The 12288-nt window shown below is 37.7% G+C and overlaps 1 protein-coding gene across 3 annotated transcripts in view; it reads left to right on the top strand.

Moving 5' to 3' along the window:
• The window catches only part of SMARCC1 (SWI/SNF related BAF chromatin remodeling complex subunit C1), a gene marked incomplete at its 5' end in the record, with an annotated part of 203228 nt that overhangs the window by 86134 nt on the left and 104806 nt on the right, over positions 1 to 12288 (top strand). For all 3 annotated transcript variants that reach the window (XM_079933951.1, XM_079933950.1, XM_079933949.1), the window contains 3 exons: positions 4162 to 4287; positions 6467 to 6588; positions 9501 to 9625. In XM_079933951.1, the coding sequence (XP_079790077.1) occupies positions 4162 to 4287; positions 6467 to 6588; positions 9501 to 9625 (373 nt within the window). The remainder of the gene's footprint in view (positions 1 to 4161; positions 4288 to 6466; positions 6589 to 9500; positions 9626 to 12288) is intronic.

Here is a 12288-nt window from a genome sequence, read left to right as displayed (position 1 = left end):
TTTAGATATTCTGCATACTAACAGGCGTGGTTACATCATCAGTTACCTGTGTTAAAAATAGGTTTTCTGGGCTTCCCTGGTGGTGCAGTGGTTAAGAATCCGCCTGCCAGTGGAGGGGACACAGGTTCGAGCCCTGGTCTGGGAAGATCCGACATACTGCGGAGCAGCTAACCCCGTGTGCCACAACTACTGAGCCTGCTCTCTAGAGCCTGCCAGCGACAACTACTGAGCCCACGTGCCACAACTACTGAAGCTCACGTGCCTAGAGCCCGTGCTCCGCAACAAGAAAAGCCACTGTAATGAGAAACCAGCACACCGCAACTAAGAGTAGCCCCCGCTTGTCGCTACTAGAGAAAGCCCCCATGTGCAGCAACGAAGACCCAACGCAGCCAAAAATAAAAAATCAAATCAAATAAATAAATTTATTACAAAATAAAAATTAAAAACATAGTTTTCCTAGTAGCTTATCTTTTTGTTTTCTATCCCAAGGTCATCACGACATTTTCTTAAATCATCTTTAAAAATTCTTTAGTTTTGCCTTTAATATATAAAGATCTTTAATCTACCTGGAATTAATTTTTAAACATGTTATAATGTAGGGGAAAAAAAATTTTCCCCATATGGTGTGAGATCAGCTATAGTTTCAAGGTGGAAAAATATTAAAGCTGGATTTCTCTCCCCACTGATCCAAGCCATTTCTGTTAAAAGTAAATTTTTATGTATGTCGTGATTTGTTTCTTGACTCTATTATAAAGTTTTATTAGTTATTTGTTTTGACTTGAGTACTCCCACTTTTTTCTTCAGGAGTCTTTTGGGTCTTTGCTGTTTTGTGTAAAGTTTAGAATCAGCTTGTTAAGGTCCATATTAAACAAACTCATTGGGATTTTGATTCGAATTAAATTTAATCTGTAGAACAACTTGGAGAAAACTGACATCTTTACAATACTGAGCCTCTCAATTTGTGGAGGCAATTTATCTCCCAGTTTATTTAGGTCTTTTATATCTCTTTCAGTTAAGTTGTATAATTTTCTTCACATTTCATTGATCGTCTCAGAATGATCATATAGTAATTAATGTATATTTTTGGAAAATTTTTTCTCTATTAAACCTCATATATGGAGTGTCAGTGGATAAAACTACTTTTCCTTTTACAAGGGTTGGCAAATTATAGCCACCTGTTTTTGTATATAAAATTGTATTAGATCACCACCAAACCCATTCATTTATGTATTTTCTGTGGCTGATTGCACACTATAGCAGCAGAGTTGAGTAGAGACAGAGAACATATGGCTTGCAAGCCTAAAATATTTAGTATCTGACCCTTCCCCCCGCCCCCCCCCAAAAAAGCATACCAATTCTTGCTATATTTGTGTTGTCCCATTATCTTCAGGGAAGATGATTTTTTTTTTTAACATCTTTATTGGGGTATAATTGCTTTACAATGGTGTGTTAGTTTCTGCTTTATAACAAAGTGAATCAGTTATACATATGTTCCCATATCAGGGGAGATGATTTTAAACAACAAAAACTACCTTTAAATGTAATCTGAGAGGTTACTTGTTCAATCTGTTCTCATTGAAAACTTGAAAAAAATGTGAACTGTGCTCTCTGATGTTAGAACTACTGAGCCTCCAGCATTGTCTAACAGTTTCAAACATATATCTTTGTGTGTAGTCAAATCTAGACATCTGTCTAGTCAAACAGTTAAGTTGTTACTTGGAAAAAAATGTTGATTAAAGGGATAAACTATATGACTTGTGAGCCATATAACATTGTCAAGTATTACGAAAGGATTTTTAGAAACATACTATGTTGAAGATTATAGTTGTCAGAAGTTTAGGACTGGGCTTGATAGCAGAGTTTACCATCGTATCATTTCATAGGTAAGGAAACTGAGTTATAGAAGTTAGATAATTTTGCTGAAGGTTGCACAACCTATTATATTATTCTGACCCTAAGGTGTTTTTGTGAGACAGGTAATAGAGCATAGTGGCATAAGAGCTTAGGCAGAACTCCGTGCAAAGCTTTGCCTCTTGGTAGGTAAGTAACTGGGCAGCTTGCTGACACTCTGTGCCCCAGTTTGCTGATTTGGAAAACTGGAGAGACTAACCTGCCTTGCTTAGCGGGATTAAACAAGATCATATTATATGTAAGGTGTTCAGCAGAGTGCCTGGCACAAATGATTATTAGTTGTCCATACTGTCCTAACATACTTTCTCAAGAGAATTCTCTCAAGGTCTTCTGGATAGTAAAGAATGTACAATGTGAATATTCAGCTCTACTTTTAAAATATATACATACTTATGAACAATTTGGAAAAGACTATTATGTTTTCAAATGCTGTGACATAAATTTTTCTGAATTAATTACTGAATTAAATTTTTCTGCAATTAATTACATCACTGAATTAATTTACCCTTTTCTTGAACATAGTCATGCCTTTAAATAGATTTTTTTCTCTAATTAGCTTAAGGTTTCTCATGCTCTATTTATATATCCCATTCTCATAATTTATACATATAGGAGTCTTTTCGAGTTACATTATTTAAGGTCTTATATTCTCCTTGACGGGTATTAATTTTGTGTTTGTTACTGTGTAGCTCTAGTTTTGGGAGGAAAAGAGGCATGTAGTCAGGTCGATGTCATTCTTAAAGCAGTATATCATTCAGGCAATATCCTTAACAACCAATGTAGTAATGTTTCCTTTTTTTAAAAAAATGCAAGGGGGGAGCAGTGGGGAGCTTAGATTGACAAAATATTTTTATTGGCAAGTCCATATAGTCTCAGTGATTGCTATGTTGTAGGTTTTTAGTTCCTGAAGGCTTCATAGCTGTAGTTGCTGCTCTCTTTTTCTCTCTTTGCTCTCATGTTAGTATTTTAATGATTCTTGACTGGGCATGTTAATTGCAACACACACACACACCCACACACCACCCATGACTGAACAGCAGTCCCACACAGGAAAGACGTCTAGTCCCCAATTCCAATTGTGCTCACTTTGAGAAATACTGTTGAATAAATAGAAGTATTATAGAGGCTAGGGCTGTGGTTTAAATATCTATATATATCCGTATCTACATGTGTATCTATATGACATCCAGAGAACCCTTCCTTTTATTCTTAGAAACGTTAACAAAAAAAAAAAAAAAAGAAGTGGCCATGTAAAGGACTGGGAAGAACCCCAAATCTGACTCTCACTTCTCCCCCCTGTCCCAACCTTGGCTGTCCCTGAAAGGCCTCTTTAGAGCACCATGTGTACTTGACAGGACTGGGCAACATGTCAGTAAATGTCCTCTTTCATCATTTCTTAGAATGTTATCGAATGTATAAACCTAGAGACATTCTTTATGCCTAAAGCAATGATTTACTTTGGCCTTTTGCCTTTGAATGTTTCTGTCACTGATTTTTGTGAAGATGAAGATGCCACGGATTAGTGAAATAAGCCAGGTAGAGAAATACAAGTACTGCATGGTGTCACTTATATGTGGAATCTTTAAAGAAAAAAAAAAAGTCAAACTCCTAGAAACTGTAGAAAAGTGGTTGCCAGGGATTGGGGGGTAGGAGAAATAGGAAACGGTTGGTAAAAGGGTACCAGTTTTCAGCTATAAGATAAATTAGGTCTGAGGAGCTAATGTCAAATGTGACAAAAGTTGATAACACTGTACTGTAAAGTTGAAATTTGCTAAGAGAGTAGACCTAAGTGTTCTCGTGTGCACACGCGTGCACACGCACACAAGATAAATATGTGAGGGGATGGATGTATTAATTTGCTGGGGGGGGGTGAATCCTTTCACGATGTGTATGTATATCAAATCACAACGTACACCTTAAATAAAAATCTTAAAATCAGTTTTATTTTTCATTTACACCTAAATAAAACTGAAATAAAAAAGATGACATGATTATCCAATTTCAGGGTCTTGGTTATCAAAGCCTACACAAAACCAGTCATGCTTTTTTACTGTTTACTCAGTAAAAGACATGGAATGAAAATTGAAGTGGTAAAGTTGCCACTCATATGTCACTAATAGTCGTATTTTTAAACTGTTCTATGCAGTTGAGGCTTTGAGTGTAATAAATCAGCTACTTTCATTTTGAATACTTTAAAAACTGTAGTGATTTATTATTTATGTAGATATTCATGCTTTGATGTGACTTTAGGTTCATGCAAAATGGATTTTGGACACTGATGTTTTCAATGAATGGATGAATGAGGAGGATTATGAGGTGGATGAGAACAGGAAGCCCGTGAGTTTTCGTCAGCGAATTTCAACAAAGAATGAAGAGGTATTTGGTTTGGCACCATTTTTCTCACTTGGTGTTTTCTTCTTTCTTGGCCTGAATGTTATCAAATCTTCATTAATAAACTGTCAGCCATCAAGTATATATAAAAGTTACTAAATGGCCATAACAACCATCTCAGGAGCTGACATCCCCCAAAAAGGGGCATGAGAATCTCAGAGGGTCATTAAGATTTAAAGTGGCCCATGCAGTGTGCAAGGTAGTACAACTGATTTTGTTCTCTAGATCTGAGTATTAATTTTGTGAGCCAAATGTCATCATGGGGTAATTTAACTTAGCTCTTCATTTTCCAAGGGAAAACTGATTTAGTTTTAATATTTTTTAATAGCTTTGTTAAGGAACATATAGTAGTTAGTATAAAGTATAGGCCTTAAAGGTCTCATAGTTACAGTTCAGTCCTTTTTTCAGGTAGGGGGACTTGACATTTAATACTCTTTAATCCTTTAAGAAGCCCAATCATTTAAATATTTATCCATGTTTTGTTATAAGTCACAAGTTGGGAGGTAGGTGTGTCACTAGAGGAAGACTTGAGACTGAGAAGGCTTAGATGTGTTAGTGTTGGGTTATGACAGCTTCAGGTAGATACCTGTGATTCCGGAAGTCTTTTTTCATTGGGGACACTTAAGATTTTTGCTTTTGGTTTTGTTTTTTAGTTTTTTGAAAAAAATCTTTGAGGCATATACTTTTAACCAATAATTTAGAAAGTGTAGTTCTTTCATACCTATTTTCAACCCCAAGACTTTCTTACTAAAAGTCTGTCACACACCATATATTCTTTATCTTTAAGAAAAATATTTAAAAACTGAGTCTTTTTCATATCTTTTTATTTTTAGTTCATCCCTATTTGCTTTGGATATTTTTTTTTTTTGCCTGCGTTGGGTCTTCGTTGCTGCGTGTGGGCTTTCTCTCATTGCGGCGAGTGGGGGCTATGCTTCGTTGTGGCGCACAGGCTTCTCATTGTGGTGGCTTCTCTTGTTGTGGAGCACAGGCTCTAGGTGCGCTGGCTTCAGTAGTTGGAGCACACGGGCTCAGTAGTTGTGGCACACGGGCTTAATTGTTCCGTGGCATGTGGGATCTTCCTGGACCAGAGCTCAAACCCGTGTTCCCTGCATTGGCAGGCGGATTCTTAACCACGGCGCCACCAGAGAAGTCCCAATCATTAATGTCTAATTGATGTTTTAATCTCTGATTCGTTTTTCAACCTCAGATGCAATACTGTGGATCATTTTAGGTGTATTTTCTTTATTATGGTCTGTTTTATTAAATTGGTATTAAATTTATCATCTACAGGCTGACTTTTGTATATTGATGTATGGCCTGCAACTATGCTGAACTTGTTTATTAGCTCTAATAGTTTTTTTGTGGATTCCTTGGGGTTATCCATATATAAGATCATGTCATCTGCAGATAGGGATAGTTTTACACGTGTGGGTTGACTTTTTTTTGTTTTGTTTTGTTTTTGCGGTACGCGGGCCTCACTGTTGTGGCCTCTCCCGTTGCGGAACACAGGCTCCGGACGCACAGGCTCAGCGGCCATGGCTCACGGGCCCAGCCGCTCCACGGCATGTGGGATCTTCCCGGACCGGGGCACGAACCCGTGTCCCCTGCATCGGCAGGCAGACTCCCAACCACTGCGCCACCAGGGAAGCCCCTGTGGGTTGACTTTTAAATCATAAGGTGCAGTCTTGTAAAATTTTACCTCTTTTGAGTCATTTTCTCTTATATTCCTTTTAATGATGAACTAGGAGTAGTTTCTGGTACATTTTCACAAGATCATTCAGCCAGTCTTTGTATTTCATTAATTTAATAGCATGTGTTTCATATTTTTCCAGTGGTTATTGAAAATGCTTTTCCCACCTGGGAACACAGAATTTGAGCAGGAACAGTTTTTAGTTGTGAGGGGTTTGGGCATGTCTGTTTTGTAGCATAGTTTGAATACCTGTGGGATGGTTCTAATATATCCATTGATGGTGCATCACCTGGAAGGTCAGGGAAAGTCTCCTGACTGCTTATGGTCGAGGATGCTTAATGTTGTGCCTTTCATTTCCTCTGCGCACTTGTGTTTGGTATTATCTTTGTGAAAACTCACCTTTGGACAAGGGTTTGTAGAAACTGAGGAGTCAGCAAAGCTAGCCGATATTTACTTCCATTTACTTCTTCCTAGCCAGTCAGAAGTCCAGAGAGAAGAGATAGAAAAGCATCAGCTAATGCTCGAAAGAGGAAACATTCACCTTCCCCTCCACCTCCCACACCCACAGAATCCCGGAAGAAGAGCGGGAAGAAAGGGTAAGAACTGCAGCATGATTCAGAAGGCACTGAAACAGACTAAAGAACTTTGCAGATTTTTACATTTACATTGGACGTTTGTCTTACTTTGACTTGGTTGGAAGTCTTTGCTTTGATAGCTCATCTTGTTATGGGATGTTATCTTATGGGCATCTTATGTCAATTTCATACATTTCTATCTCTGAATAGAACGTTTTTTCTGTATCAATGTTTGTATTGAGAAGTGTGGTTGGTAAGGAATTTAAGAAATTATATTCACGAGTTACTGTCTTTCTCCAGTTTTACCACCTGTCCCCTACATGATCCAAATGACTTATAGAGGAGTTGAACCTCTGTCTGCTCCATATTCTGCAAATTGCAGCAGTGTAGTGCCTTATTCAGTAAGTCACGTTTGTACTTAGTGAATCTTGCTTGAGTAGAGATTTTGGTTTCTATTGAATAGGTTGTTGTGAGGATTAAGTGAGACTTTAAAGACCTTGCACAGTGCCTGGCCTGAAGTAGATGCCTATAAATGGTAGACAGTAAATAATAATTTTATGATTATGTACTAAGTAGATAGTTAATAATTTCAGGGTTGTCTAGCTCAAAACATATTTTAGACTTTTTTTTTGATGTGGACCATTTTTAAAGTCTTCATTGGATTTGTTACAATATTGCTTCTGTTTTGTCTTTGTTTTTTTTGGTGGGGAGGCACGTGGGATCCTAGCTCCCCTACTAAGGATCGACCCCACACCCCCTGCATTGGAAGGCGAAATCTTAACCACTGGGCCACCAGGGAAGTCCCTCAAAATATATTTTGAGCATTTTTTCAGAGATTATAGTTTAGTTTTAGAAAATGACAGTTTGCAAAATTTATTCTTTTCATGTGGTAGTAAATTTGTCGACTTTCTGGCTGTTGTCAAGTAGATCTTTACAGTGCAGTCATCTTCTCTCCATCAGCTTCCTTTTGTGACATTCTTCTCTAGCCAAATTTGCCTTTTGTTGCCCAGAACATGCCTTGAATCACATTATTTCTTGAAGGGTAAGGTTACTTAAGCGTTCTTAACCATGCGTAGAAGCTTTTAGGGAAGTTAAGAAACTCTTATTTAGTTTTATAAATAATATTAATGAGTCAGTTACAGTTATAAAAAGATTTTTGTTATTTTATCGAGTCACATGTACTGTGACATAAAAATTAAAAGAACAAAATAGGTTTTTCTTGGGGATTATTGAGGGTAACCTTATCTCTTAAACTTGCATTCTGAAACTTATTGTTGATGTTCAGAGATTTCAGAGCTACCTGAGATCCTTGTAAAGAATATCATAACAACTTTTCCAAATGTTTCCCGGCCTGAAATCGATGTGCTACTCTCCCCTTTATGGGCTAAGATGGGCTGCCAGGACATGAGTGGTCACAGAATCAAAATGTGTTGTCTGGGATGCTCACAGTGGTGGCATTTAGCCTCTACTCTGAGTATAATACCCACCAAATTTAGTTTCCCAAAATAAATGTATGCGCGTCCTTTAATTGAATGCATCTGCCTTCTAATGAGCAGGACTTTGCTCATTTAAGTCTCCCCTTAGAATAGTCTATTTAACTAAAACATCTTGAATAAAACATCTTGAAACCTGTTTTCCTAACATTTGTTTTATTCATCTTCCCTGCATCTTTTCTTCATTTTGAAGTATTTTACCTCCTTGCCACCTTTAGTTTCATAGGCTTAAAAAAAAATTGTCATGTAATTTTTATTAAACAAATTTTTTTACTCTGTATACCTTATTCTAACCTATGCCAACATGTTATCCCTCTAAAAAGAGAACTTGGAGCGTTCTCTCAGCAGTGTGAGGACTCAGCAAGCTCTTTCTCCATTCTGCCTCCCTTGTCGGTGTATTCTAGATTACTACCCCAAAACGGGGAATTTTTTTCTTAAGCTTTTATGCTTTTACTTATCATCCTGAAACATTGCCAACCTTTTAGTAAATTGTTACAGTTCTCTTTGTCTGAGTTGTATTTTTGTGGTCCTTGTATTCATTTCTTTGTATTGGTACACATCACATTATATGAGGTAGTTAATGATTTCTGTCCTGAATTCCCTGTAATTCCTCAAGGTAAGGAATCATTCCATTCTTGTTTGAACTTTAATATGCTTTCTGGCATGTGTTAGTTTTTTTTTTGTTTTTGTTTTTGTTTTTTGCGGTACGCGGGCCTCTCACCGTTGTGGCCTCTCCCGTTGTGGAGCACAGGCTCCGGATGCGCAGGCTCAGTGGCCATGGCTCATGGGCCTAGCCGCTCTGCGGCATGTGGGATCTTCCCGGACCGGGGCACAAACCTGTGTCCCCTGCATTGGCAGGCGGACTCTCAACCACTGCGCCACCAGGGAAGCCCTGGCATATGTTAGTTTTAAAAATAAATGTTGATTTGATTGAATTCAGGTGGTTAAAGAACAATGACAATTTTTACAAAATACAAAAGTTAGTACTGTCCTAAGTGATTTTACTTTGCAGTTCCTGATGTTTGGATGTTACAAAGAGCCAGGAAAATACAGAAAACCAAAGAAATCCAAAAAGCAGTTATTTGTATATATCTTTGAGAAAATTTCTTATGTAAGTGATTCTTTATGATCTGAGATAAAACATGTGCTGTATTTCTGTAGCAGATGTTTTTTTATTACACTAAGCACCTTTTAGGGTACTGTCTGTAAATTTGTATTGCAGAATTTCTGTGGTCATTTCTTGTGCCCTAAAAGTTTTCTTTTCCTTTTGACTGGTTAGATGTAATTTAGGGAATGTATCTAACTTTTTTGATTTCTGTTTGTCTTTTAAAGTGATTCTGAACATAGATTCTCTAACAGTGTAGTTAAAGCCTCTGAAATTGTTTGCTGTAACTAGCTATCGTCAGTCTTGTTTGTGATTTTGTATCTTTTATGTTGTAGCCAAGCTAGTCTTTATGGGAAGCGGAGAAGTCAGAAAGAGGAAGATGAGCAAGAAGATCTTACCAAGGACATGGAAGACCCAACACCTGTACCCAACATAGAGGAGGTGGTTCTTCCAAAAAATGGTTTGTGTCCTTTTGCCTAGACTGTGAGAGTGTTAGACGTGATTTAATTATTCTCAGCGGTGCCATGGGATGATTCACTTCTTGCTCTGTGTCTCCAGTTCTTAACTTTCAAATATTAATAGATTACCCCTTGAAGGTTAACGTATGTGAAATTCCCTCTTTTCCTGTCTTTTGGTATACTTTTGCTATTTATCGGGAAAACACACTGTGATCAAAAAGTTCTCAAAATTTAGTAATGCTTTAAAGTTAATGGTTTTAAAATCCCAACAGAATCAATATACGTATGGAAAAATGGAGTATGTATCTATGCACAATTCAACCTATTTAAATCAGTTATTGGGAGGCAGATGTTAGACCTTTTTAACTGTGATTGTGGATTTGTCTGTCCCTTTATTCCTGTTAAATTTTTTTCTTCCTGTATTTTCTTGTACTTTGAAGCTCTGCTGTTTAAGGGCATATACATCTAGATCATCGTTGTTCTTCTGATGAATTGAGGCTTGTATCATGTCTCTAGGTGCCATGTTAGTGCTTGTCTTGAAATCTAAGTTCTCTGATAATAATAAAACCTCATCTCACCACATCCTTTTCATTAAATTTCTATGTTTTATTAGTCCCCACTGAACTTAAGACTTCAGCAGTCCTATAAATTTTTTCTTACATTTTATGTTTTCAATTTGTACCTCTCTGGCATTCTTTTACTTTCACTCTAATTATGTAAAGCATTGCTTTTAAACATCAATTTGTGGAGACTTAGTTCTTTCCCCCAATATACACATTTTCTGTTTTTAATTGGAGTATGTAGTCTACTTAAATGTAACATAATTATCTATATGGTTGGGTTTAAGTCTACAATCATGCTGTTTTTTTCCCATTTGTCCCTCTCATTTCCTCTTTAGCTTTTAGTGTTCTATTCTAGCCCCTCGCTATTTTCTTTTCTTTTCGAACTTACATGGTTTCTTTTATATATAGCCTGGTTTTGTTTTGTTGTGGTTTTTTTGGCCATGCAGCGCGGCATGTGGGATCCCAGTTTCCCAACCAGGGATCGAACCCATGCCCCCTGCATTGGAAGAGCAGTCTTAACCACTGGACCGCCAGGGAAATCCCTATATATAGCATAGTTTTAAACTTCACAGAGCATAAAAGTCACCGTTTTAAAGTGTATTTTAATCACTCCAGTGGTTTTTAGTAAACTCACTATGTTGTGCAGTCATCACCACTGTCTTAATTCCAGATGTTTTCATCCCTATGAAAAGAAACCCTGTACTTATTAGGAGTTAGTCCAAATTATTCCCTTTCCCCATGTGTTGGCAACCACTATACTACTTCCTGTCTATGGATTTTCTTGTTCTCTATTTGCTTTTTAGCTATATTTTTCTTAGTGGTTGCTCTAGGGATTACAGTATATAATATATCCTTAATTTATCAAATCGATTTAGAATCACTGTTGTCTAGTTGAGATAAAAATGTATGAAATTTACCATAATATAATCTAACCTATGCCCTCTCCTGTCTTGTAATGTTTTCATGTATTTTACTTTGATGTGTGTTGTAATCCCTACATTTTTCTTTTTTGTTCTTTTTTAAGTAGTCATTTGTATTTTTAAGAAATGAAAAATATAGTCATCTATAATGTTATATGAGTTTCTAAAAATCACTGTGTTATACAAAATTGGGCAGTAAAAACCACACAAATATATTTTAAAGGTCATATAGAAGAGAACATTCACAAAGGCAATCAAAAGAATAATTTTAAATAAAAACTATGAAGGTGGTGATAGTCCTAAGAGATAACCATCTAAAACTGGGAAGCTATAATAATTAATGTAGTATGGTTTAGACGCAAGAATGGCTGCATTCATCAGTGGAATAGAATGGCCAGTTCAGGGACTTCTCTGGTCGTCCAGTGGTAAAGAATCCGCCTTCCAATGCGGGGACACGGGTTCTATCCCTGGTTGGGGAACTAAGGTCCCACGTGCTGTGGGGCAACTGAGCCCGTGCACCTCAACTAGAGAGCCCCAGTGCTGCAAACTACAGAGCCCATGCGTCCTGGAGCTCAAGCACAACTACAGAGCCCACGCACCCTGGAGCCGGCACGCCACAACTAAGAGAGAAGCCCTCGTGCTGCAACGAAGAGCCTTTGCACCCTCAATGAAAGATCCTGCATGCTGCAACAAAGACCCAACGCAGCCAAAAAAAGAAAAAATAGAATGGGAAATTCAAATGTAGATCTATATTTGTGAATAAATTTAAATTATTATGAATTTAGCAACACAAATAAATGGGAAAAGATCAGACTGTTCCACAAGTCCTGTAAATTTTAGTATTTTTCTTTGTATCGTATATAAGAATTTAAACTTCAGGTGGATTAAAGTGCTCAATTTAAGAACAAAACTGTAGGGACTTCCCTGGTTATGCAGTGGTTAAGAATCCGCCTGCCAATGCAGGCGACACGGGTTCAAGCCCTGGTCCAGGAAGATCCCACATGCCGTGGAGCAGCTAAGCCCACGTGCCACAACTACTGAGCCTGCACTCTAGAGCCTGCGAGCCACAACTACTGAGCCTGCATGCCACAATGGCTGAAGCCTGCGTGCCTAGAGGCTGTGCTCCGCAACAAGAGAAGCCACCGCAATGAGAAACCTGCACACTGCAACGAAGAGTAGCCC

The sequence above is a fragment of the Stenella coeruleoalba genome (assembly GCF_951394435.1).
Source record: "Stenella coeruleoalba genome assembly, chromosome: 10".
NCBI lineage: Eukaryota > Metazoa > Chordata > Mammalia > Artiodactyla > Delphinidae > Stenella > Stenella coeruleoalba.
Note: the sequence above shows the minus strand (reverse complement) of the source record. Positions and strands in the feature narration are given on the sequence as shown.